The sequence below is a fragment of the Lonchura striata genome, chromosome 15 (genome assembly GCF_050655825.1).
Source record: "Lonchura striata isolate lonStrDom1 chromosome 15, ASM5065582v1, whole genome shotgun sequence".
NCBI classification, from domain to species: Eukaryota; Metazoa; Chordata; class Aves; order Passeriformes; family Estrildidae; genus Lonchura; species Lonchura striata.
The window spans coordinates 12,498,123-12,524,207 of NC_140717.1; the positions used below are offsets into that span (position 1 = coordinate 12,498,123).

The 26,085-nt window shown below is 48.8% G+C and overlaps 3 protein-coding genes across 21 annotated transcripts in view; 2 read left to right on the forward strand and 1 right to left on the reverse strand.

The window, feature by feature from the left end:
* Window positions 1–16,525, forward strand: part of GIT2 (GIT ArfGAP 2) — a 25,072-nt gene extending 8,547 nt beyond the window's left edge. The window contains exons 9-21 of one of the 18 annotated variants that reach the window (XM_085593198.1): window positions 155–206; window positions 679–751; window positions 1,080–1,177; window positions 1,455–1,566; window positions 2,023–2,165; window positions 2,889–3,038; window positions 4,646–4,894; window positions 6,274–6,363; window positions 8,678–8,760; window positions 8,847–9,029; window positions 10,505–10,624; window positions 12,771–12,834; window positions 14,301–16,525. In XM_085593198.1, the coding sequence (XP_085449324.1) occupies window positions 155–206; window positions 679–751; window positions 1,080–1,177; window positions 1,455–1,566; window positions 2,023–2,165; window positions 2,889–3,038; window positions 4,646–4,894; window positions 6,274–6,363; window positions 8,678–8,760; window positions 8,847–9,029; window positions 10,505–10,624; window positions 12,771–12,834; window positions 14,301–14,513 (1,630 nt within the window). In that variant the 3' untranslated portion in view covers window positions 14,514–16,525. The remainder of the gene's footprint in view (window positions 1–154; window positions 207–678; window positions 752–1,079; window positions 1,178–1,454; window positions 1,567–2,022; window positions 2,166–2,888; window positions 3,039–4,645; window positions 4,895–6,273; window positions 6,364–8,677; window positions 8,761–8,846; window positions 9,030–10,504; window positions 10,625–12,770; window positions 12,835–14,300) is intronic. The other 17 variants (XM_085593199.1, XM_085593200.1, XM_021544700.4 and 14 more) reach the window with 17 other exon arrangements.
* Window positions 16,526–16,749: 224 nt separating this feature from the next.
* On the reverse strand, window positions 16,750–21,491 carry TCHP (trichoplein keratin filament binding). Of its 2 annotated transcripts, XM_021544701.3 has the most exons (12): window positions 21,282–21,489; window positions 21,033–21,213; window positions 20,765–20,821; window positions 20,137–20,205; window positions 19,766–19,936; window positions 19,433–19,545; window positions 19,063–19,129; window positions 18,642–18,814; window positions 18,339–18,420; window positions 17,972–18,157; window positions 17,816–17,902; window positions 16,750–17,365 (listed from the first exon to the last, which is right to left on the reverse strand). In XM_021544701.3, exons 1-12 carry the CDS (start codon window positions 21,452–21,454, stop codon window positions 17,333–17,335), a joined length of 1,392 nt encoding a protein of 463 aa, XP_021400376.3. In that variant the 5' UTR covers window positions 21,455–21,489; the 3' UTR covers window positions 16,750–17,332. The 2 variants fall into 2 exon arrangements, with proteins under 2 accessions (XP_021400376.3, XP_085449340.1); XM_085593214.1 differs by lacking the exon at window positions 20,765–20,821 and having other exon boundaries at window positions 21,282–21,491.
* A 1,668-nt stretch (window positions 21,492–23,159) lies between these two features.
* On the forward strand, window positions 23,160–25,937 carry GLTP (glycolipid transfer protein). The gene is made up of 5 exons (XM_021544559.4): window positions 23,160–23,368; window positions 24,009–24,070; window positions 24,260–24,393; window positions 24,874–25,024; window positions 25,188–25,937. Exons 1-5 carry the CDS (start codon window positions 23,266–23,268, stop codon window positions 25,368–25,370), a joined length of 633 nt encoding a protein of 210 aa, XP_021400234.1. The 5' UTR covers window positions 23,160–23,265; the 3' UTR covers window positions 25,371–25,937.
* Window positions 25,938–26,085: the final 148 nt, after the last annotated feature.

The following is a 26,085-nucleotide window of genomic DNA, read 5'->3' on the forward strand; positions in this document are numbered from 1 at the left end:
ATCAGTGTGTTAAAAACCATGCTAAAAATACTGAAATATTAGAGGGTTTAAGGTAAAAGTGACATTTTAATCACTGAGTTACCAAAATGTAGAATTTGGATATGTAGAAGCCATGGAATGCTGTAGATGTAATGATCACTTCTTGTTTTCATAGCAGTCTGGATGTATCAGAATTGGCAAAAGCAGCCAAGAAGAAGCTTCAGTCTGTAAGTAAAGCTCCTTTTCTAGATGTGGCAAATTCTCATCTCTCAGCTCCCTGGCACAAGTACCTCTTGACCCATCTGCTGTAAGAGCAGCTTGAAACACACAAATATTTTGTGAACCTTCTCTGTTCATTGGAGTTCACATCTCCAGTGCCTTTTGGTACCTCGTTCCCACAGTGCCTCTGCCTCACCCCAAACACAAAAAGGCTTTTTGTGATCAGATGGGAGAGGGGGAAAAAAAATCCATTGACCAGGAAAGGAGGAGTGTGGAACAGGATGGTTGTTCTGTACCTAGAAATGGGGTGGCCATGTGTGTCTGCTGCCTGTGCAGGCTGAGAAAGGAGCTTTTCTATGGATTACAGAGGCTGGAAAAAAAGCAGAATTGTTCTCCTACATTTTCTGTTATTTTCTGTTATCAGAAATCTTACTGACTTTCATTTCTTTTCAAACTGTAATTATTCTCCTCTACCCTTAGCTAAGCAACCACTTATTTGAAGAACTTGCCATGGATGTGTATGATGAAGTTGACAGAAGGGAAACAGATGCAGGTGAGTGAGACTTTGTGGATTGAAATAAAGCAAGTCTGGAATGTCACTTTACATACAAGATTCCAATCCAAGCACATGTTCTGTTCAAGTGCTTCTGTATTCAGCAATTACTGCTGAGGGGAATTTCTTTGTCTTGCATTGCCTGAAGGGGATGTTAATCGAAAAAAATCTTGTGTTTTTCACAAAGTAGAGAACCCTCTGGGGAAGAGCTTTCCTCAGAATGGATTGTGTTTGTGTTTGAAATTGCAGTCTTTTATTTGACAAAGAAATACCGTCAAGCACTACAGGAAGGTTATTCCCTGTTATTTTTTTTTTTCCTCTGGAACAGTTTGGCTTGCTACTCAGAACCACAGCACACTCGTGACAGAGACCACTGTGGTCCCTTTTCTTCCTGTAAATCCTGAATATTCCTCAACCAGGAATCAGGTATGAAATCTTAATACTGTAAAAAATAATATTGCAGTCCAGATAATTAATTACACCAAAGTAATACTGCTTTACTGCATTTCATTATTGTAGAAGAGTTGCATCTACTTGGAAAGAGGTTAAAATAATTTCACATTTCCTCTTTAAGTCACACTTTTTGCAGTAAATGTAGTTGAACAGTCAACTCCAAGTGTGTAGTTTTAGTTTTTCCTGGGGATTCTGCTGTTCTTCTGATACAGGATGTACTTTTCTTTCCTCTGCATTATTCTGTGTTTAGGGAAGGCAGAAACTGGCTCGATTTAATGCCCACGAGTTTGCTACACTGGTTATAGACATTTTAAGTGATGCCAAACGAAGACAACAGGGGAATTCTCTCACTGGTTCCAAAGGTGAGTGAGCTTTTCTTGTCAGCTCCTTTCCAGGCACTTCTTCAGCAGTTTAATCACTCCCAGAGTCCCTCAGGAAGGCTGAATTATGAAATCTATATATGGTTTTCATGTATCTTTTTCCCTCTGGAGACAAAATACCAAAAAACAAATTCTAACTTTTAATATTTCCCTGTATTTTTCATTTGCATGCTGACATCCATTTGTCCAATGTAGTCTGTTGGTTTGTTTTGGGTTTTTTTTAATTTATATGAATTTTATTAAGCTGCTAAAGGATTCTCCTTTATTTTAATTTGTATAAAACTTAGAAGAAATAAAAAGACAAAGCCATAATACTTTAGTTTTGGACAGTAATCATTCATTCCTCCTATGTGGATCTAAATTAAATTTTTTTCCAAATTATGAACTTCTATTTCTTCTCCAGACTTACTAGTATGTGTTTCATGTGTTGATCTGCAGAAAATGTGGAGCTGATACTGAAATCAATCAGCAATCAGCACAGCAGTGAAAGTCAGGACAATGACCAGCCTGATTATGACAGTGTTGCTTCAGATGAAGATACAGATCTGGAAACAAATGCAGCTAAATCAAACAGGCAGAAGGTAGGATTGAAATAGTGCTACACCCCCAAGTGTTATTCATAAAGGTAATTTGCATAAATTATCAGAAAATTAATATTCTAAATCATTTTGTAATTATGCCTCAGTCTGTGAACTTTGTTAAATTAAGTGTTGTTGCTTAAGGATTTTTTATTGTAAAAAAAGAAAAGCCTCTATGTAAAAAAGTAATGTGGATGGCTGGAGATAAGATACAAATTTAATTGCACAGATGAAATAATTGGATCTGCCAAAAAGCTCTAAATCAGTGATTCCATGGTATTTCACAAACATTTACTGCTTCTTACTGGAGAAATACTCACAGCAGACCAACAGTGTCCAAGTGAGTTAAACCATTCCTGGAGGAAAGCAGAATGGCATCAAAGGGCAGTAAAACCTGGTGGTTCTACTTTAATCTTCCCTGGAAATGCACGCTGGATATTTAGCAGTCTGTCTTTCATAAATTGCAGTTCTTTATTGCATATTTTTAAAAAGTCCTTATAAAACAGTATTCTGTCACTGAAATGCTGATGCAAATATTTTTGGGGGAGCTGAGAGCTGATTGATTTTCTAGGAGACTTTAAATTATTCTGGTTAATGGCTCTTACTAATTTCAACTTTATTTGAACTGTGATGCCTTTAAAGTAAGGCCATGAAAAGCTGTTGAAATTTCATGATCTTGTTTTCTTCTTCTTAATGGTGTAAGTATTTTTCTCTTCCTTTTCCTAGAGCTTGGATTCAGACTTGTCGGATGGACCAGTGACTGCCCAGGAATATATGCAGGTTAAAAATGCCTTGGTGGCTTCTGAGGTGAAGATTCAGCAGCTGATGAAGGTGAACATCAACCTGAGTGATGAGCTGAGGATTATGCAGAAAAAGGTAACAACTAACCCCTCCTCCAGCTCCTGGGGTATCTGAAGTTGTCAGAATAAAACTGCTGGAAGCGAGGATGAAATAATCCAGTATTAGGATAGTGAGAAGACTCATTTTGAAGTGGAGCTGCTTTGGGATCAGACATGAGACTGTAAATATTTATGTGCAACACATCCTTTGAATGTTGTTTTTTTGTGGTGCTAGTGGTGATCCAGCCTTGCAAATCACAAGGATGATTTGACTTGTGTCAAATCTTTAGCATCAGTTTTCCAAGTGACAGGACAGTTGTTGCAAGTCCTGAGTGGTTTTGCTGTCATGCTTCAATATAAGCAGCTTTAAACAATGAGAAATCAAGTGTCAGCACACCTCGTGTGTGTGCACTTACTTATATTTTTGTGGGGTAAAGGACAGTTTATATCTGAGTTCACTATCCTGTCTGGCTAGCTAGAAAAGGCTGGCTGCTTACCCTCTGATTAATCCCTTTAACTAGTGTTTAAAATCCCATTTTCCAAATAATTACAATCCTGCAAGAGTCACATGTAGAGAAAGTTGTTCAGGCTGTAGGGTGAACCTGCTGTTCTGGGGCAGAGCAGGGCTTCTGGAGAGTGGTGGAGCTGTTTGCACCTGAGGCTGAGCTAACCCAGCAGATTGGAATATCCCAGTCTGTTAAATTCCAATTCCCTCTTATTCTGTTGGAATGGTGAACACTGGGAGATCTCAGGGTGTTTCCTTGGTCTTTCAACAGCTTGTACTGGTTTCAGCATTTCTCCTGCATCAATTGAATTGATTTTTCACTTACATTTGGTTTCTTTAGACAGATATAATCATTTAGGGTATAAAAGAAACCTTTGGGGACTATGAATTAATGAGGCTTTAGGATATTTTCATGGTGTAGCAGAAGGGAGATCCTTGCTGTCCTGCAGTTTTTCTTCACTTCATCTTTTCTTCCCGATGTGTTAATATAGCAAACTTACTCTGAGTCCACAAAATAATCAGAATTGGTGCATTTTTACTATCAAATAAAAACATAATAATAATAAAAAGCTTTAAAATGCTTTCTTGTTGGCTTCTTAGATAGCAATAGCTGATGCCTGATTTTCATAAGCTAAACTCTCCTTGCTTTGCAGAGCAAGCTCAAATTCCTTTGTGCTGCCTCTGGTGTCTGTGCTGCAGTTCTGGCATTGTCAGATTTCACTGGCCTTATGTTAAAGTCTTCTAGGTCCTTGTATTGGCTGCTGCAATGGATCCCTTTGCTTGGAAAACTGTCGTGTTGGCAGTCCTTCCCCCACAGCCTCATTCTATCCCAGGATTCCTGTGCCAGTAGAGCAGGCTGGAGGGAATGGGTCGTGTGTTTTTGAGCTACAGCGGCCAATTATATCATCTAACTTTAGTTTACATCCCAGCAGCTGCTGGAAATCGGCACCTAAATATTTCCAGATCTGGAACAAAGGTGTTTCTATGCTTGTACCAAGCAAGATTTTGAAAAAGAATGAACCCCCAGGCAGCAGTACCTGGATTTTCTGGTACGGCTGACAAGCGAGTGTCGCGTGGTCACTTTGCTTTTGGCACTTGCTCTTAGGAAACCAAATCCCACTGCTAAACATTTCTTTCAGCTCCAAACTCTACAGAGTGAAAATACCAACCTCAGAAGACAGGCCACAACCAATATCTATCAGGTGCAAGGTGGTTCTGAGTACCCAGACCCCAGCAGCAATTCCTCCCTAAAGCGGCGCCCGTCGGCCCGGGGCAGCAGGCCCATGTCCATGTACGAGACTGGCTCAGGGCAGAAACCCTACCTGCCCATGGGGGAGGTCACCTACCCAGAGGAAAACATCACCAGGCTGCAGCCCTTCCCTCCACACGTGAGTAAAACTGCTGCTGCTTCTGCATTGCCTCTCACGTTCAGCTTTTCTGCCTCTTCCGACGCTGCTCGTTCACTCAGCTTCTGCATCAGAGGGGAGAAAAAGCCAGGGGGGGATAAGAGCTGTGAGAATTGTTCATGTTTGCTGTATTAACATGTCTGCAGGAGCCTGGTGGTTTGAAAAGCAGAAGCTGTAGCAGTTCTGGAATATGGAAACTGGAGCTTTTGGCTTCTGCTCAGCTGGTTTTTTAACCACACTATATATATATATAAAATATCAATATGTGATTGTCTCAAAATCAGGAAGGGAGGGGAAATAGTATTCCAAGAAGGTAGGTAAAGTTCATGTATTTTGGGAAATAAACATGCAGGTACCAATTTGTGGAACTTCATAACCACCTTACAAAAATAAAATAAAATTGAAAAATTTTCCCCAGACCACCAGTTTCTTATTCTGAGTTTGGAACTGGAGGCTGGAGATGGTTTAGATCTGCCAGTCAAGCAGATTCTTCTGGTTTAGTATTTTCCTGTGTGATGTGGAGAGAGAGTTCTCTGTTGGCCAGAGGGAATTTGCACTGAAGTGTTCACACTTTACAGAAGTGACCCAACACACACTAGTGCATTTAATTAACAAATGTCTTTAATTAATTAGCACAGTTAATTTTTTGTTTCACCTTCTTGGATTGCCCTGTAGGCTGGAATACAGGACAGTATCTTTTAGACACTTACTGAAAATGTGTGGATTTTTTACAATATCTTTCCCTCTTAGTAGCAATGTCTTTTATTTCCTTCCAATCAAATAATTTAGACCTTTAAAATGTATTTTGATGTTACCTTTGGCATGATGGAGGGCGAATATTCCATGCACATTCCACAGAAGACAGCTGCATGCACCAAGGGGATCAATCCCTGCCTTCAATTAAATTAATTTAAGCTATGAAATATAGATAAATTTAAATTATATTGTCATGTTGATATGATGGCAGTTCTGGCAGAAAAAAATGTCAGAATTCATTTGTGTGTGACAGTGTTTGCAAAATGTGGCAGTGCTTTGTATAGATCCTATGGTCATTTGGGTGGAAATCTGGATAGCAGTAGCAGTTCTGAAGCATTGATTTGTTTTGTGGAGTTAGTTAATTTGGCATGTGGTGAATTTTTTTTGTTGTTGTTGTTGTTCTCCGTGGAATTTGGCATCTCTGGAATCTCAGAATGAGCATGAATTCAATTGTATTTTGAAAGAATTAAGTTCCCTCAGTCTAAGCCAGACCCTCAACATCATTCTTGCTTTATGTCATCTCCATGGTTTTAAGAATGTTCCTTTGATTTCAGTTAAGAGTTTGTTTGTGTTTTGGTTTTGGTTTTTCTCTTTCCCATTTTTAGATCGGGAGGAGTGCGTTTGTGACCTCCTCTTCATCTCTACCTTCCTTCCCCTCCACGCTTTCCTGGTCGAGGGATGAGAGCACACGAAGGGTTAAGTACCTTCCCAATCGGTCTTTTCCCTGGAGGAGGTGCCAATCTCCCCAGAACCACATCCTCTCTCTTCCCCCTCTCACTGCCTGGCCTTCCAGCCTGCATGGAGCAGAATTTCCTCCCTTCCATTCCTGCTGCCACCAGCTCTGGGCTCTTGCCTCTCTCTAACTTCACATCTTCAGCCTTTAACAGCACGCACGGTTCTCCAGGTCACTCGTTCAGCTGCACAGCAGCCCCAAGACAAGCTGGCTGCTGTTTGGACAATGATTTTCCAGCCTCTCACTGATATTTCTAAGTCAATGTACAACTCTCCTGCTGACTAAAAGCACTGCATGAGGCCCAGCTTCAAAGCTGCTTTCCTTGGGGGCCGGTGGCTTGCACCAACCCAGGTGGTCCTGGTTGACTGTTTGCTTTACAGATAATAAATTTGGGGTTTTAAATGTTTACTCTGGTCTTTCCCTGCCAGGATACAGAACCTGCTTTTTAATTCCTTCTGTCCCCATTTTATTTTGACTGTACCATGTTTGGACATATTAGATTTGAAAATATTAGATTTGCAAGTAGGGATGGAAGAAAAAACTTTCAAGGGAATATCCTGCTTGGCCAGGTGGAAATCTGGGTTTGGCTGCAGTGCTGTCTGGTACTGGAAACTTGCAGAGGCTTTGATTGATTGTTTTTACTCTACACTGATTCTATATTAGTGATTCCATAGCATCCTCTTCTTGTAATTCATCATTGTTGTTTGTATTTCTGACCAGATGCTAGAACTTTGCTACTGTTAGGATTGTTGTCTCTGTATACCTGGGAGAGGGAAAAGGTTAGACTCTACATAAAATAGTTTCTTGTCTTCAAAATACATGTCACTTTTACAACTGATCTTTACCAGCTGTCCTCAGAGAGGAGTGTTCAAAAAATGCTGGTTTTCCCTTCTGTGCAGAGTAACTTTAAAATTGAAAAGGGGGTTCCTAACTCCAGGTGCTTCACTTAAGAATTGATAGGTTTGACATCAGATGAATGCTTAACAAATGTACTGAATCTCAGCCAGTGAAAACCAGTTCCTGGTGACATTTTTGGACAGAAATATTATTTGGTAGGCAGATTCCTAAATGTTTGGGTCAGGGATGCAGATTGAAGGTGTCCCTTAGAGTTTAACCCTGGAGACTCCCTCATGGTGACTTCAGGGTTTCTGTAAGAGCCCCAGGGCTGGTGGTTGGGGCTGTGAAGGACCTTGAGCTGCTGCTCTGTGATCAGAGTGACACCAGCATGGTGTATTTGACACCAGACACGCCATGCTGGGCTCCTGGGTGAAGCTTGGCAGTTTTTAGAAGACTTGAGGAAGCAGATGAATGGTGATCCTGGGGCCTGGCTGAGGATTTGGCCTCCAAGCTCATTTTGGTCTCCATTTCTTCCCTCAGCCTTTGCTGTAGGATCAGCCTCCCACTTTGCAATGAGTCTACAGAGCTCAATCCAGCTTTTGATTCCCTGAATTCCTCCTGCTCTCATTTCAGCTTCCACTTTAGAATTATCCTCTTTTTGACACAATTCATGTGGGGCCCTCCACTCTTATGGTTGGGCCTCCTGCCCTTGTTGCATCCAGTGCTCTGGGGCACAGCTCTCACTTCTTTGATCTTCCAACTCTGCACCAGTGTCAAGCATTCAGTGGGCTTCAGTTCCTCACCCTTTGGCCTCCCACCCTATTTTAGGTTTCACTTTTCAGTGGGCTTTAACCCCTCTCGTGTTGGCCCCCAAATTGTGATGAGCTCCAGGTCTCATCAGTCTCATACATGCCCTCAGTCTTCCACCTGCAGTTTGGGCTCCCCCATCTCTGTCTCCTGTCTTTATTTTGACTTTCCTATTGCCACAGTCTTCGGCCCTTGTTTTGGGCTCCCATTTTGCAGTGGCCTTCCCAGTTGCTTTCCACTCTGCATTCAGCCTCCCCACCGTGGTCTCTGGCCTCTTTTTCTTTGGGGTTCTCTCCCTCTCCAGTGGTTCTTATTCACTGTTCAGGCTCCTGTTTCATGGTGCTGCTTCTGCTCTCAGAATGTGTCCCTGGGGCAGTTTCAGTGGCAGGGAAGGACACTGTGCTTTGTCTGTCTGTCTGGGTGTCCAGGGGCTGGTGGGGCTGTGCTGGCAGTGCCCAGGGCCTCGGGTAGAAGCTGAGCAGCAGCCTGGCATGGGGAGAGGGGCACAGCAACTCCAGGGTAATGCAGGAGCTGTTGTGCAAAGAGCAAATCCACGTGCACAGGACGTGGGCTCTGGCACAGCCCAGAGCTGCTGATTCCTGCACAGGCTGAAGTAAATCTGTTCCTTGCAGGCTTCGAAGCTGGAGAAGCAGAGCAGCGTGTCCGAGAGTGACTATGACAACCCCACCACCCCTGTGGAGCTGGAGGAGCCAGGGTAGGTGCTGTGACACGGCTGACACAGCCTGGGGGTGACAGGGGACTGCTGTGTCCCCGGGCCAAGCCCTGCTTTGCTCCCTGTAGGTCGGGCAGGAAGGGCCGGCAGCGCAGTGTCATTTGGCAGGGGGAGGGGTCCATCCCCGAGGACACGGACCCAGCCCCCAGCTCCAGCTTGCCCAGTACAGAAGATGTGATTCGGAAAACGGAGCAGATCACCAAGAACATCCAGGAGCTGCTGCGAGCGGCACAGGAGAACAAACATGACAGGTAAGGAGGGAGTGCTGGAAAAGCTCTGGAGCTGGTGAGGAAACAAAGGAAATTCTCTCACCTGTAGCACAGGTGAAAGTGAAATACAGCTCCTCTCTTTAACACCTGTAAAATGTGTAGGTCTGTCGTGTTCCCTGGTGTCCTTAATGCCACAGGGCAAGTTGGGGACAAGTGACCTGCCCCTTGTGAGTGGGGTCTGGCTGCAGTGCTGCCTGCCCTGGCCTTAACTTGTGAGTCCTGCTGCAAAACCAGGATTGTATTAGACACAAATCAAATGTGTTGTAGAAAACTCCCTGCAGGTTTTTCTTGGCTCTTCACCCCTCTATGTCCATAGGTAATTACACCCTGCAGAATGTGATAGTAACACCAAGCCTTGAAATTGTGAAAGAGAGAATTTGGCTTTCCTATTGAGGTATTAGTACAAATTATGTACCAGCAACAGTATTTTGAATTACTGATTTTAGATACAGACCCAGCTGAGTAAGCAGAACAATGACCACATCAGGCTGCAGCAGCTTCAGCTCCCTCAGGGAAATTCCAGAATAGCTGTGGGTGACAAAAAGTGATACTGCCCTTGCTGATCATCAGGTGCTCCTCCCCACACAGCTCTTTCAGAAGGCTGTAAATCAAAATTATGTATTCCCAAGTGTGAGCACATTTTGGGGCTGGAACGCTCTGGGCTCCAGCAAACCTGGCCCTGCAGGCTGGTGGGTCTGGCTCTGCTGTGGCCCCAGCTCGGTGCCCTCTGTGCCTGGGAGAAGCAGCAGAGGTTTGTGTTTGAGCCCTCACTTCCTGCCTCGCTCAGAGAAGTGAACAACAATGGGGCCACTTTTGTTCTGTGTTTTTTCCTTCTTGTACTTTGCTATTTTTAGCAGGGCTGGCGTGGCCTCTCCTTCTCACCCGAGTGACGACTTCTGCCGTGTTTGTGCTGAGCTCTTTGCCCTTGGTGTAACCTTTTCCAGTGCAGTCTCTTTGTGCTTGTTTCACACAGAGAAGCTTTAAATGAGTGTAGTTGTTATGTATATCACACTATACAGTTGTGATTTTTAAAAAAAAAAATCATTGAAGGAAGCAATGCAGCATACCTGGCTTTTGCTGTTGAATTGATCAGGTTTTTAAAAAGTCTGCTATGCTGCATTTTTTGTTTTCTGTGCCACACGTGGAGTGAGGTGTTTGCCTATGCTTAGATGAGTGTTACCTTGCAAAACGCTGAACTAGGAAGCTGCTGGTTTTGTTTTCCTCTTCCCTGACTTCCTTTACACAGGGGAATGCTTCCTTACCAAAATGAGACATTTGAGGAGTAGTAACACATCCTCCAAGCTCATGCTGGGAACGTCATAGAGAAAAATCACATGCTGCCAAGCTAACTGGAGAGTAAAAAAATACAATGCAAGAGTATCATCTATTAACGAAAGCCCTTCTTCCTTTTGTTTCTCACTCTCTCCCATCCCTTTCCCTGTGCTCCGTGGGCTCAGCAGGCCCTTGGAGCGTGGGGGCACATCCCAGCTCAGACACAGCCTCGGCACGCGGCTCCCCGGGGCTGAGCGAGCGCCCCTGCAGCCTCTGACCAGCCAGCAGCCCGGCCCTGCCTCCTGGTACTCTGGCCTCTGTCCCTGCCTCCCAGGCACAGTGTCCTTTCTCCTTCTCTGCTGCCTCTTTCCCTCCCTCTCTCACACTGGGTCGTGGAAGGCGATGCATGAAATGCTCCAGGGGATGAGGGAACTGCAGGCAGCCCCTCCAGGCCAGGGCTGTGGCACAGCCCCTTCAGCTCCCAGGAGGTGTCAGTGGGGAACAGAAACACAGCTTGGAGCTGGTGTATTTTCCCTGGCTCTGTTTTGGATTTTATTGCCTGTCAAGAGAAATGAAATTACAACTTGGTTGGCTCATGGAATCACAGAATAGCTGGGGTTAGAAGGGACCTTAGACCCCACTTTGTTCCAGCCTCTCCATGGGGAGGGACACCTTCCACTAGCCCAGGTTGCTGCAAGTCCCATCCAACCTGGCCTTGGACACTTCCAGGGATGGGAGAGCCACAGCTTCTCTGTGCCAGGGCCTCCTCACCCGCACAGGGAAGAATTTCTACCTTTAGAAAGAAATCTTTGAGGTTTGAAGGTTCCTTCCAATCCAAACCATTTCATGATTTTATGAACAAAACACATGGTTGCTGCTTCTTAGCACCCTTGCAAAAGTAGCAGTTTCACATTCCCAAGGTGGAACATTCACACCTGACAGCTGAGGCCCCTCGAGTGTTTATACAGCTGGGGGTCAAATGAGATCAATTGTATCCCAAATCCGTGAAAAAAGATGTGTGTTTATATGGTATCTTCCAACCTGACCAAAACATTGTTTGTTAGTGCCTAAAATAAAAAATTTGCATGAGAGGCTCTTTGAAACAGAACTGACCAGGTTCAAACCCCAGCCAACAATTGTCAGGATTAGAGGAAGAGATTAACACAATTTATTGCTAATGAGGGATTCCTTTTCCAAGCTGTCACTGCTTGAATATCCTCCTGATGTCTCACTGGAATGTGTATAAACCCAACACAGTGTCAGAGCATCTCACAAGCTCATAGTGAGTGTTTAGACATTAAACTAAAGCCATTCCTCCAGGCCCCACTGGAAACTTTGCAGCTGACCTAGAGAGCATACAGTGAAACACATGTTATTCACCTAAGTGAGGTTATTCTCAGGGCTTTGTCTGCCTTGTTAGTGAAGGGTTTAATCAGTAAATAGACTTTTTAAACAGGTAGGATGCTGGTCACTGTGGCTGCAGGGAGCAGATTAATCATTAATTCCACAGCAAAAGGGGAATTCTGGTGAACTTGGAAGACCTCTCTCCACTTTTAATTTATTTGGAAGAAATCATGTGACTTGAGACACATGGAAAAATACTCCTTTCAAAGCAATTTTCCTGCATTGCCAAAATGACCCCAGTGTGTTGCTTTTCTCTCAGTGCATTTGCAAGTGACTGATTTTTTTGCACCTTTAGTGTTGCAAGAAGATCAAATAAATAATGACTGAGGGGGGGGTGGGTTTGGAGGCTCTTTTTGCTTGAAAGGGCACTGGCCTGCCATAACCCACACATGCTGAATAGTTTTCTTGAATGCTTTGTGAGTTTTGAGATTTTCTTGCTTAAGATTGGATCATGTGAACTAACTTACGCTGAAATTGAATCTTTGAAGCATTAAGCGAGTTCTTTGAAATGAGACTTGTGAGAGAGCACACTAACACTTCACTATTCACAGCAGTTTATGGTAAATAGTTCTATTTTGCACAGACCACTTTTCATTTGGTATATAAATCAGAAGTGAAATCTGTGATTCATGGAATCTGCCTTTGTTTTATTTAACTAACTCATCAGAATTAGTGAAAGTTTAGCCTAGAACTCAACTGCATTCAGACTGTGAATGCAGTTGGTAGTTTGGGGATGCATGTGTGTGAGAACTCTTGCCTTGTCTGTTTACTGGATTTTAATTAATCCAAGAAGGCATCTTGGTGTTCTGAAGTTGCACACAAATGAAGACTTCCCTGACAATGTTTTATATAAAAAGTATGGACAGCTATTCCTTCAAACCAACTCTGAAAAACAATGAAAATCTAAAGACATAATTTTGCACTGTTGATTAAGTTCTTGCTTTTTCTGACGTCACATGGTTGTTTTTAGAATAAGTCACTGAGCAGTGAAGTGGAAGAAGGAAGGGAATCTCTACACAATGAATAACCCAGGGTATCTTTCTGCAGCTATATACCGTGCTCCGAGAGAATACATGTGGCAGTGACAGAAATGGCAGCCTTGTTCCCAAAAGTAAGTACCTGCCACCACAGAACGGTTTTGGCCTCCTTCCTCATGTGTAACTCCCCTTCAGGATGAAAATCAAAGATTATTTCCTTTCAAAATGAAAAGGATAGGGAGAAACAATGGGGTTCTGAAGCACCTTTGCAGAACGAAAATCAAAAATTATTTCCCTTCAAAATGAAAATGGTAGGGAGAAATGATGGGGTTATGATGCACCTTTGTATTTATTAGCATGGCAACTGGTAAAGGCTAAAGTGTGAGTTCCAAGCCTTTAATTGTACTCTTGAATGTGTAACTCTTAAGAATTGCACAAAACTGGAGGTGCTTGGGTCTGGCATGAAGAGTTGTGTGGTTCTATGGGAACTTCAGCAGACTCATCACCCCTTTTCCATCTGAGTGCCATCGCTTGGATTTCTTTCCTGCAGCCACGTTTAGATCTGTTATCCCTCCATCAAAGTGATCTGTTTGCTCACAGCAAATCTAAGGAGTGAAATCCCCATGACCGAGTTGTTGTAAAGTCTTACCTGTCAGAATCTGAGGTATTGATGATCCCGAGATTGTAGAAAGTCTCTGTCTTTCTGCCCCGTTGCCAAAGCAGAAGCCATCATTGGTCTGTGCTGGTTTCCAGGTTGTTTATTCTGTTTATCTCTCACATGTTCTGCTGCCCTGCCCAGCTCTGTCCTGCAGGGCAGCGTGTGGGGCTCTGCCCTCGGTGGGATGTTACAAACATTAAATACCAGAAACTCCCTGGGCTGCATTTACAAGAACGTGCCAATATCTGTCACCTACGTTGGACAGTGTGTCCCCAGCCTGAACCAACAGAAAAATGCCAACACCACAGTGAGACATGGAGGGCATGAAGAAGGAGAAAAAGGACAAGGCACACCCAATTTCCTTCATCTTGTCCCCTTTGGACCCCTCAGCTAGAATCATAAAATTTTACTTTTGCACCCGTGCCACACTTAATTATTACTTATATCAAACACTCAGAGCTGGTAATTGATCCTGTAAGATTGAAAACTCTTTTCCATGGACAGAGATCACAGACAGTGTCCAGGGGGGCTCTGTCCAGGGGGGTTCCTGACCCCTGCCAGGGTCCCAGACCTGCAGCCAGAGGGAAGCTCTGGATTCCCACAGTTACCCACCTCTCCAAAACTGCAAGGAAAGAGCCAAGGCTGCTGTCCCGCCTGCACCCATCATCCTGGACATGCTGTCCCCTCCTGCCAGCCAGGGCTGGGCTGGGACAGTAAACAGGCACCAGAAATGTGCATGAGTAACTTCCTGAGGGAGGGCACGGAGCAATATTCCCTGCCTGCTGCCTGGCAGGATCTCCCTCTCCAAGAGGAGAGAGAAATTCCGCCTGCTGCCAGAAGGGGAATCAGGGCTGGGTTCTTTGCTCATCAAAGAACCCTTGTGAGCGCTCCCAGCTGATGAAAAGGTTGTGTTGTTCTGCCTGTTCTGTTTTGCCTTCCCAGAAGCCCAAGTCGGAGCTGGTGAGGACTTCCCTGCGCCTGCTGACGTCCAGTGCCTACAGGCTGCAGTCGGAGTGCAGGAAGGCGCTGCCCGCCGAGCCCAGCCCCGCGCCCGACATCCAGCTGGTGACACAGCAGGTCATCCAGTGCGCCTACGACATCGCCAAGGCTGCCAAGCAGCTGGTCACCATCACAACCAAAGAGAACAACAACTGAGGCACTCGGGGCTTTTTACTCTGGGGTTTTTTTAAAGGTTGGATTTCAACGTGTAGGTGTGGAACTATGCGCATTTTTACAAGGAAAAAAAAACTTCCAAGGGGCAAGAAACTTTTCTTTTTTTTTTTTTAAACTCAGTATTATTTTTTGCATGTTTTCTAACAATTTTACGATTAATTTAACCCACTGCCTTATTTTGTGCCTGTGTTGCCAGTGTAGTTATGGATAATAGCATGTTGCAAGTAGCTGTCGAGCCACTCTCATGTCCCAGCGCTGTACCGAGCTCTTGTAGATGTTTCCTTGGGGCCACGTTCTGCTTTCAGATCCTGCTGGTGGAACTGCTCTGACACCACTGCACGGATGGGAGAGCAGCATCTCCATCCCTCTGGAGCCTCCCCTGCTGGGATCCTGCTGGCTGAGGCTCCCCAGGCTCCGGGACGGCTCCCAGCAGGAAGAAGGTTTGTCCTGGTAACGGGGTACAAGCCCAACATTCTCTGTTCCCATATCAACTGTTGTGCAATATGTTTTTTAGTCTGCTAAACCAGTAGTAGTTGTGGGCATCCAAGCTTGTTACGTGTAACTCTACAAGGTCTTTGTCACTTTATCTGTTTTGGAAGGAATTTGAAACTTAATAGTTATTTCTTTTAGTTGTCACTATGCCATTAATATATATGTTTGATGTTATTTTAGGGCATTAGTGGTTAAAATATTATCCTTTTTTTCTGAGTTAGTAATTCATTGTTAAGTTTCCTGCAGAATTTTCCTGTCATCTTTGAGGCACCGTCTTGTTTGCAGCAGCATTTCTCAGTAACTCCAGATGCAATTTCACTAAAGATTTCTGTGCTTATTAACAAAAAAAAGGAAGTTAGAAAAGTGCCAGTGCAAAAGCAGCTGTGTCTGCCACAGCACATAACCTCTGTACCTCAACATATCCAAATGTGAAAACATTTCTCCTAAGTTTTTTATGCAAATCTTTCAAAATTTGACAACTTGCTTAGTAACCCCTGCCAGGCTGCCTGGTCCCAATGGCCATGTGTGCTCCAGGTTTCTTCATCCATAACAGTTCACAGAAGTGTGTCAGTCCATAATTTAAAAACTGAGAATATTTTTGGGAGTCTGAATTTCAGGTGGTGCAGGAAATCAATGATTTTTGCCTCTGCCTCTGTCCCATTTGGAAGCGTGTTTTCATTGCCCAGGAGCCAGCCATGGTGTGTTTGTATGGATATATCCAAGCATAAGTGCCACAGCACTGCTGGATTCCTGGTGCTGTCTGATTCCCAGAGGGAAGGGAAGGAATGGAGAGAGGAGATGACAGCCCAGTAAATTAATGTTCTTCATTGTGGGGTTTTATTTCCTTTCTGCCCTTCTGAACCCCAGGAGCAGCTCTAGCCTGACAGCAGAGGCAGGCTGGGATTAAAACTGCAAATTACCTTTGTGAAACCTACTTCAAAATCATGCAACTGGCAATTAATTAAACACATTGAGAATCTTCTAGGAGCTTTTCCTTAAATAATGGCTGAAAAGCAGCAGATGGTATTTTTCAGTCTCCCAGGACACCACTGTGTGCTGTTCTTTTAACATATCTTACCTGCTTTCCAAAGCAGGGTGACACTGAGCTATGGAGTAATTTATCACTTCTTTAAACCTGCCTTTGATCCAAAACCAAGGGACATTTTAGTAACTGCCAGCCCCTGCTCCAGCTACACTGAAATCAGAGTGATCCACACCCCACAGGAACCCCCAGCAGCAAGCTCATGAACCCTCCACTCACAGCACTGCAGTCAGAGTTTGTAGCACCTCAAGTAACAAAGGTGTGTTTTTCTTTTAGGACTAGATCTCTTGTTCCCCTGTAAACAAACTTGCTCTTCCTTTACAAAATGCTGCAGAGGAAAGGAAAAGCTTTTTTTGCCTTTTTCCAAACCTTGTATTTATCAGTGTCATTCTGTCTGTACAATATTTTGACTTTTAATCTTTTGTTTACAGTATTACTATAAAATGCTAAAACCCTTCCAGTGTGTGAAATAATGTGGGCTTATTTGACTGCTGGTTCTCTGAAGATCTCTGGAAAGGTTTTTGCTCTTGAGTAAAGTGCTGCCAGTGATTGTCACAGCCCTGTAAGAGCTCCTTGTGCACTGTGCCAGGACTGCAGTGGATGGTAACAGCAAGGAATGAACTGCAATAATCAACTCAATCTCCTGTTGCTGCAATAGTTTGCTCATGTAACAAAACCAAATCCTTGTTCAGGTTTCAATTATTCATTATTGATGAATATTATTCATTAGTATTCATTATTTATGAAACAAGTGAAAAACAATGTTTAAGTCTGCAGCACCTTCTGGAGAGGAACTGGACAAGCACTGCTGCCACAGCACACATGATCTGACTGATTTGCAATTATGAATGAACTCCTCAGAGTCCAGTGGGAGCCAAGTCACAGCCTGATTCTCCAAGGTGGGAGTCTGACACAGCCCGTGGTGTTTCACAGCTCCTCTTCCGGGGCAGACACAGATTCTTTTGTGGCTCAGGTCCACAGGGCCCATTTATTTGTTGGGTTGCTTCAGCCTCTCACGTACTAAAATACATGAGCACAACTCCAGAATGCAAAGTGAAGCAGTTCACTTCTCTGAAGGAGCTCACACCTCCACATTCCTGAAGACAGTAGAACTTTTCTCCTATTCAGCTTGGCCACAACTAAATGTTTTCAGAAATCTACTGAGTCAAGTCTTGATCTCACTGTTGGCTATTCCAGAGGCACCATTATTTCAGGAGTTCCAGGAGTTTCCTTTCTGTAGGCTGGAGCTGCATCTCATGCTCATTCCTCAGGTCCAAGCTGCTCTTGGGTAACTGTAGAACTAATGGGATCAAAGCAAATATCAGCACTGGTTTTTGGGCTCTGGAATTAATCCACACACACTCTTGAGCATGCACAGGAGCTGATGGGCTGGGCAGGGACTTTAGGTAGGGTTACTCAAATTTGATTTTAGAGCGAGGCAAAGCAGGACAGTCAACAAAAACACTGAGCAGGGGAATTGCACTGTACCAACTCCACTAAAGCAGCCAATAGATCCCTTTCAGCACAGAACACGATTTGAGGCATTAGCAACGTCTGCCTCAAAAATTCTTTAAAAGTTAGGGCCTAATATATCAGTATCAGCAAAAAAAGAAAAGAGAGAAAACTGCAGAGCTCTGTGAGGGGAAGGAACTGTTGTGTCCTAGCACTGTGATGATTAAAATGCAGGTCGGAGACAAGGATGCTGTCACCTTCCATGATGGGCTCACGTGTGTGCCAGGTGTGACCTTACCCTGCCATGCCAGCCCTGCTTGGCCTCCTGCTGCTGGGCTGATCCCTCCTGCTGTTCCTCTTGCTCTCTCAAGCTGTGCTCTGTCCCCTGCACAGGGAATTCAGGTGAGATGGGGCAGCCTCAGCAGCCAGGTGTGTATTGGGGAGCTCAGCCTACCTGTGCCTGCAGCTCCCTCCTGCGGGCTCTCTGCTGTTCCTCCTCCTGCTCCTTCTCCCTGCGAGTCCCTTCCTTGGCCTCCTCGAGTTCTTTGATCAGCTGCTCTCGATATTTAATGGATTTTTCTTGGGCCCTTCTGTTTAACTCCATCTTCTCTTGGATCTGGCGCTGCCTGCCTGCAAGGACCTGTGCAAAGGGAGGAGATGGAGGGAGAAGATGGTTAAACAGTTCCCAGGAAACACACCAGACAAGGAAAAAAATTCCACCCCACCATGGAATGCTCTAACTCTCCAAAAGGTGGTGGGTTACAAGTGGAATGATGGTTTCATTGAGCCAAGGGGGACACAGCCTCAATAGAGGACATCACCTCACTCATCAGGCGATCTCTAGCCACCTTCTCTCTTTCCCATTCTTCTTCCCTCTTCTCCCAGATTTTTTTTGCTTCTTCCCTAAAGGAGAGAGGAAGAATTATCTCTGAGGTTAACCCCCGTGTATACTCCACAGGCACAGACAAGCTATCCTATTCTTGAGGAGCACTTGGGTTTCTCCTCAGGTTTGTTCCCCGCCAGTTGATGTGCCCATCCCACTTGTGCCTCTCAGTGACCCCCTAACCTGGAACATTCAGCACACACGGACTCCTCAGGTGAGGTTCAGAGGTGGGCAGACTCACCTGAAGATAGTCTCGAGCTCTGCTTCCCTCTCCTTTTCCAGCTGGAGCTGTTCCTCGATGACCCTCTTCATCCAGGCCACATCTGCCACCGCCCGTCCCTGCCGCGCGATCTGCCAGCTCTGATCCTCCTCTTCTTTCTCCAGGAGGGCTGATAAGATTTGCCTGTCTGTCTCCTGGGGGAGAAAACCACGAGATTAACAACTCTCCATGTGCAGGGCTCCTCTAGGCACTACTGGTGACAGTGACAAGGCTGTGCTCAGCAAGATGCTCCATCTGCTGCTTCCCCGTGAGCTTTGTGCTCCAGCCCTGTGCACAAGCCGGAAGGGGCCTCCTCATCTGTAGGAATCAGAGGCAGAGGCAAACCACACACAACAGGTTTTTTCACCACACAGCATCTGTGAAGTATAAATTAATCTCTTACCAGCTCCTCCTGTACTTGCTGCGCTCGTCTCCTTAACTGGATGTCACACTGATGCTTCAAGAAGCGACTGAAGGAGGAAAAAAAGTAGAATTTAACAAAAAAAAACAAACCAGAATCACACTGACTCTAAAGCACCATGTCACTGTACAGCTGCACTCGGAGAGGTGCATCTGTGACAATGAGGAACCTGCTACCAGAAACAAAAAGCAGGAACAGCACCAGTGCCTTTGCTCCCTGGCTCCTGTGGGCAAGTCCACCAAAACCCAGATATTTACATCCTACCACTGCTACCTAGAATATCTCCTTGTGCCCCAACTACTGCTGTGGGCACAGTAATTCTATCCAAAACAAGCTCCACTTGATGTCCTACCCAAACTCGCTCTTCCTCCGGTGCTCTTCCATTTGTTTCCTTTCTTCTTCCAAATTCTTCAGTTCCCACTGCTGCTTTAATAAATTCTCTTGTTCTTTTTTCAGCTTTGTTGCCTAAAAAGGAAAACGCAAACACCAAGAGAGAGTACATCAGAGAGCTACAACATCCCAGAGAGCAGGCTTGACCAGAGTTTGTACCCTGTTCTGCTCCTCTGCAGGCAGGGAAAGCCCTCCCTGCAGTGCAAACATGGAGAGAAGAGGTCAGGTCAGCCCTGCTGTATTTCCAAGTGGAGCAACAAATTCCTTTCTCCGATGAGGAGAAAGTCAAGATTACCTTTGTCTCCTGCAGTTTCAGTTCTTCTATCTGCTGAAGCAAGGCCTCTGCTTGCTGCTTCTCCAGCTGAGGCTTCTCTTTGTCTTGTCTTGTTCTTTCCAGCGCTTCCCCTCGTGCCGTTTCGTACTCACTTTCATAATGTTTCTTCTCTTCAAGTTTGGTCACCTCTTCCTTTCCCAAAGAAAAGAAAACAGCATTTCAGGTTAGCCTGACACAAAGAAACAACTTCTGGCTCAGAAAATCCAACAGGCTCCTGCAAGCTGTTAGTGCCCTTCCTGGCATCAGCTCCCATGGCACAAGTGTCACCCCTCCACCCACACACACAGTTCAGAGTCTTCTCAGTGACCAGAACACCAGGGTTGCCCCCATACCTGTTTTTGTTGTGTTAGCTGATCACTCCAAGCCTCCCTCACGTGCTTCCTGTGCAGCTCAGACTCTGCCTGGAGACACAACAGATGCAGCAGGGTCATCAGTGCCAGAGGTTCTGTCCCCCAAGGTCTTCCAGACTCTCTGGCCCTGAAATCCCAAGAGGATCTGCCTCTGCAGAGGTGGGCTCATCTGAGTGTCTGAGGTGCCCACCAGGTCTTGAGCTGAGGTCATTGTCACAGTGACAGTGATACAGGACTGCAATGTTGCAGCAGCACGTGGGTGGAATAAAAAATGAGGTAGCACCACAGCACGGCAGGTACAGCTAAGATATTAAGGTTTATATTTTTATATTATTTATATATTATGTGCCTGAGATATTTACTTGTGAGCTCTGAAAATTTGCTCAGAGTCTGAACAGATTTCTGACTTTTAAAAATACAGCTTTGAGAGGGCTCCTTAAAACTATTTCAACCCTTCAACCCTTTCACTTCTTTGCCTTTTGTTTATCAGAATTCAGGGCAGTTGCTGTGATGCAAGATGAGTGACCACAGTAGAGATATGATGACTTTCAAGTTAAAAACCGGTTTAATAAATACAAGGCAGCAGGGACTCAAGAGGAAGCAACATTACCTCTCGGAGCTGCGCGTTGTTTTTGTTCCAGCGCTCCTGCAGCGGCGGCTCAGCAAACTGGGAACACAGAGCTGGGTCAGGTCAGGACACGGGAGTGCTCGGCATCCCAAACCTCGCCGAGGCTGAGTTCAGGGCACCATGAAGTGACAGCTCCAGCAAGTTGGAGTTGGTACACTCCAAGTCCCGCTGGTACAGCTGAAGCACGGAACGGCCCCTCACCGGACGAGTCCCGGGATGCGGGACCAGCACGGCCGGGCCGCTCCCTCACCTTCCTCCCGCACTCTCCGGGGCCGTCCCGCAACTCCCGGCTCCGCATCCCGCCCCGCCGCCGCTCCCGCAGCTCCGCCGCCAGCGCCTCCCGCTCCTCGCCCAGCAGCCGCTGCAGCCGCTCCCGCCGCCGCTCCAGCCGCGCCGCCGCCTCCTCCGCGTCCCGCCGCGCCGCCGCCGCGCTGCCGCACACACCGGCGGTCAGCGGCACCCCCGCACCGCCCCGGGGCCCGCCGGACCGCGGCCGTACCTGGGCGGGGGGACGCGGGGCTCGCTCCACCGCGCCTGCAGGGAGCAGCAGGCGGCGGCGCGGGCGAAGGCGCGGCTGGTGCTCTCCCACTGCTGCCGGCTGCGCTCCTGCAGCTCCCGCCGCTCGGCCGCCCTGCGCTCCGGGCCGCGGCCCCACCGCCGCCACAGCGACATCGCAGCGCGCCCGCCCGCGACGGCTCCCGCCGAGGGACACGGCCAGACGGGCTCCGCGAACACGGAGGGAGGCGGGGACCGACGGAGGGAGGCGGGGAGAGAGGGAGGCGAGCCGGGAGGGACGGGGGATGGAGAGGCGGCGGGGTTCGGGTCGCTCCGAGCCGCGCCCCGAGCGCTCGCAGGATGCGCGGATGGAGCCCGGGCCGGGCGCGGTGCCGCCGTGCCGGCTGGGAGCGCGCGGCACCGCGGGGTTTGTGGCGCTGTAAACGTTTCAGGGCTTAAAGGTTCCTGTTTCTGCCCGCCTTGGCACGGCACCAGCGCGGCGCCACCCGCAGCGAACCCAACCGGACCGGCCGCTGCGTGACCCGGGACAGCCCGGGCACTGCCGGAGGGGCTGCGGGCATCCCGAGATGGCTCAGGGCATCCGGAACGGGCTGGGCACCGCCGGCTGAGCTGCGGGCATCCCGAGATGGCTCAGGGCATCCCGGGACAGCCCGGGCACCGCCGGAGGGGCTGCGGGCATCCCGGGATGGCTCAGGGCATCCGGAACGGGCTGGGCACCGCCGGCTGGGCTGCGGGCATCCCGAGATGGCTCAGGGCATCCAGAACGAGCTGGGCACCGTCGGACGGGCTGCGGGCATCCCGAGATGGCTCAGGGCATCCGGAACGGGCTGGGCACCGCCGGACGGGCTGTGGGCATCCCGAGATGGCTCAGGGCATCCGGAACGGGCTGGGCACTGCCGGAGGGGCTGCGGGCATCCCGAGATGGCTCAGGGCATCCGGAACGGGCTGGGCACTGCCGGAGGGGCTGCGGGCATCCCGAGATGGCTCAGGGCATCCGGAACGGGCTGGGCACTGCCGGAGGGGCTGCGGGCATCCCGAGATGGCTCAGGGCATCCAGAACGAGCTGGGCACCGCCGGACGGGCTGCGGGCATCCCGAGATGGCTCAGGGCATCCGGAACGGGCTGGGCACTGCCGGAGGGGCTGCGGGCATCCCGAGATGGCTCAGGGCATCCGGAACGGGCTGGGCACCACGGGAGAGACTCCGTGAGCCCTTGACATCCCAGGACAGGCTCCGAGCACCCTGGGATGGGCTCGGGGCATCTCAGGCACCCCGGGAGGGGCTTCAAGCATCCCGGGAGGGGGTCCGGGCATCTCTCAGGGCGGGCTCCGGGCACCGCGGTAATTCGGCAGCGGGGAGGGAGGCGGCCACCAGCCGGCAGCTCCCCGCACCCGCCCTGCCCGCCACCGATCGCTATCGCCCCACGACCTGTTTTTCCAGCATAACCAGTCCAAACACCGCATTTGGGGCCCCATCACCGGCCAGCCCGCTCCGCACGCAGCGGACGGGGCTGAGCCTCCCTCCGCTCCCACCTCTTCTTCACCTCTCCGCGTCCCCCCCCCCCAGCTCGGTGTCATTTTCCCCACCCAACCCCTGGGGCTGAGGTGTGCCGTCACATCCCGCGCGCGTTGAGGTTTGTTTTCCATCTGTTCCCTATCAAATATTTATCTCCCGTGAATAATTAACGACGGCCCGCCCGGCGCTCGGAACGCGGCCGGGGCAGCGCACGGCCAGACCCCGAGTCTGAGGGGGCGATGAGGGCGTGGCCTCCTATTGGGCAGAAAGTCCCGCCCTTCGCCGCTCCGACCAATGGCTGCGCATCGGCCGTACGGCCGATGCGCAGCCATTGGTCGGAGCGGCGAGGGGCGGAGCCTGGCGTGGGCGCGCTGCCGGGTCGGCCCCCGCTGCCTCAGAGCCCCCTCAGCCGGGGAGCGGTGAGGGGGGGAAAGGAAGGGGGCTACGCCGGTCATGGCGCTGCTGCTGGAACACGAGTTCAAGCCGCTGCCGGCTGATAAGCAGATCGAGACTTTGCCTTTCCTGGAGGCCGTGGCGCACCTGCCTCCGTTCTTCGGTGAGACCGGGGTGGCCGGGGCTGGGAGATGCGGGCTGGCATCAGGCCTGCTGTGGGCTCAGTCGCTCTGGGGTGCATCTTCCCATTTCTGTGTGGTGACCCCCCCCCACCACTACCTGATCCAGGGCTCACGCCGGGCTTGGCTGCTCTGCCAGGGCCGCGGTTGCATCACGATGCTGTCAAACCTGCCGAGCAGCCCCGTTGGGAAAAACGTCCTGGTGCAGGAGAGAGGCATCGGCGGGGCAGGAGCTGCCATCCCACCCATGGATCCCACGCCGTGTCGGGACACGGGTGGGTGTTCGGCGTGGCCGCCCTCGTGGCACAGTGTGCCCTCCACAATGTCAGCTATTGTGTGGCAGCCCCGGAAGGGCAGGACGTGGGGCTGCCTGCCTGCGGACGGGCAGGATGTTCCAGGACCTTCTGCCAGGGCTGTGTCCAGCAGCCAGGGGGATTGGAGGTCACTGGTGGGGCTGTAATAAGTGGCAGGGCTGTCCCAAGGGCCAACAGCCATGTGTGAAGCTCAGAGATCCTTACTAGTCTCATTGCCGGAGCTGTGGTTAAAGTGAAACCTGTTGGTAAGGGAAGTTTGTTGTCCCCTGTGTCACCAGTGTCTAACTGTCCTCCCTCCCTTTCTCCACAGATTGCCTGGGGACTCCCATCGTCTATTCGCCGGTCAAAGCAGACCTGACTGGAAATATCAAGGTAGGAAGGGACTCAGGAGGGCTCAGAGAGGAGAATCCCTGGGGAGAGATCTGTGGGAGGTGTTTCAAAAGGCTTTTCTTCCCGTGGGGACTTTGGGCTCAGCAGTGGCTCACCTGGTCACAGGTTTATTCCCAGAGCTCCTGCTCAAAGTCCCTGCTCCCGGGTGCCAATCCCCTTTTCTGCCCGCAGAAAATCCGGGCGGTTTATGACTCCAACCCTGCCAAGTTCAAAACGCTGCAGAACATCCTGGAGGTGGAGAAGGAGCTTCACGGCTCGGCCTGGCCCAAGACAGGCGCGACGCTGGCGCTGATGTGGTTGAAAAGGTGACTCACAGCGTCGGGAGCTGCTCCGGCTGTGTCCCGGCATGTGGGGAGCTGGAGAGCTCCAAGTGGAGTCTGCGTGTGCTGGGCTGGTCCCTGTGGGCTGGGCAGCTGGCAGTGGGGTGCTGTGTTTGGCTGTTGGGAACTCCTTCCTCAAATCTGGCTCCCCAAGAATGCAGAACCTCAGAGCATGAGCCCACAAATTGGACAGGTCAGGAGGAGCCTGCAGTGCCTGGAGGATCCATCCACCTGACCCTGCTCAGCTCAGCCCTGGCTTCACCCAGGGCTTCCATCCTGCCCTGGGTGCTCCATCCAGCCCTTCTCTCTCTCTTCCCTGGATGTGCACACAGGGACAGGCACCAGCTCTGTGAGAGGGATGCACTGCTGGGACTCTGGGTTTTTGGGATGCTTGGAAACACCAGGCTGGAAGCTGGGAAGCAGCACCCACTTCCCTGAGCCAAACATCTCTGCTCTTCTCCCCAGGGGTCTGAAATTCATTCTGGTGTTGCTGCAGAGCATCTCTGATGGTGAGAGGGATGAGGAGCATCCCAACCTCATCCGAGTGAACGCCTTGAAGGCTTATGAGATCGCACTGAAGAAATACCACGGCTGGATGCTGCAGAAGCTCTTCACGGTGAGCATTCCCTCCCTCTCCAAGCATCCAACCACCATCCCTAAGGCTGTTCCCGTGCACTGACAAGTGTCTGGAGATACCACAGCGTTAGCACATAGGAGCAACCCAACCTATGGTCTCTGTTGGGTTTGTGGGAGCCAAACACCCTCTCCCTGTTTTACAGGGCTCGGTCTATGCTCTTCCCTACAAATCCGATTTGCTGAAGGCCTTGGAGAAGGGTAAAGAAGTCAAGGAAGAGGAAAGCATAGAAAAAATCCACCAGTTTGTCACGAGGGTCACTCCAATCCTGGATGCAATTTATGAGATGTACACGAAGATGAACGCTGAGCTGAGCTACAAAGCCTAAAGCTGGCACAGGATTGGCACAGATTAAATAACGTGTGATGGGTGTTACCTATGTCTTCATCACTGAGGCAGCTGGGGTGGCTCCCAGCTCTCTGGTGACTTCGATTCCTCTCTGGATCTGCAGTGGATAACGTCTTTTCTAACCAAAAAATAACAGTAATTAACTTTCTATTAAGAATACGGCAATAAAACAATTGTGGGTGTCACCCTTGGATTTCCCAAGAGGAAGAACAAGTGTTTCTAGGCCCAGCTCCTGGATTCCTGTCTTCAGTGGAGCAGGGAATGAAGTGTCCTGGTAGTGAGTGAAGTGGCACTCGGCCTGTGCCTGGAACCCGCTGACGGGCACCTCGTGTTGATTGGCACTGGATAGTCCAGAATGATGCCCATGGAGGAGGAGCTGATGACTCTCCCGGGTGATCCCAACTCCTCCAGTGCTGGCATGGGATCAAACCCCTGTGCTGGGATTAACCAGGGACTGTCCCCGCGGTGTTTGCGGTGCCTTATGAGCCCCCCTCGCCTCCCGAGCCCCGGCGGGAGCAGCAATTAATAAAAACTGACAGTACCCGTGGCCTGGGAGCCTCATTTGGGGCTGTGGCAGCCCCAAAGGGTGTTTGGGGAGACTGTTTTAGGGAAGGTGTTTTGGGGCTGGTCCTGGCAGGGCTGTTTTGGGTAAGGAGATTAAGTTTTTATTTCCTAGGAGAGCTGTTTGGAGGAGA

What these genes read in the sequence shown, in the direction of transcription:
- TCHP (XM_021544701.3), bottom strand. Translation starts at nt 21,454, where the DNA reads ATGTCGCTGTGGCGGCGGTGGGGCCGCGGCCCGGAGCGCAGGGCGGCC. An exon ending in AGCAAGTACAGGAGGAGCTG is followed by an intron (nt 18,815 to 19,062) that starts GTAAGAGATTAA and finishes TTTCTCCCCCAG; the next exon opens with GAGACAGACAGGCAAATCTT. An exon ending in AGCAGGGCTGGCATGGCAGG is followed by an intron (nt 17,366 to 17,815) that starts GTAAGGTCACAC and finishes TGATCCCATTAG; the next exon opens with TTCTACAGTTACCCAAGAGC.
- GLTP (XM_021544559.4), top strand. Translation starts at nt 23,266, where the DNA reads ATGGCGCTGCTGCTGGAACACGAGTTCAAGCCGCTGCCGGCTGATAAG. An exon ending in ACCTGACTGGAAATATCAAG is followed by an intron (nt 24,071 to 24,259) that starts GTAGGAAGGGAC and finishes TTCTGCCCGCAG; the next exon opens with AAAATCCGGGCGGTTTATGA. An exon ending in GCGCTGATGTGGTTGAAAAG is followed by an intron (nt 24,394 to 24,873) that starts GTGACTCACAGC and finishes TCTTCTCCCCAG; the next exon opens with GGGTCTGAAATTCATTCTGG.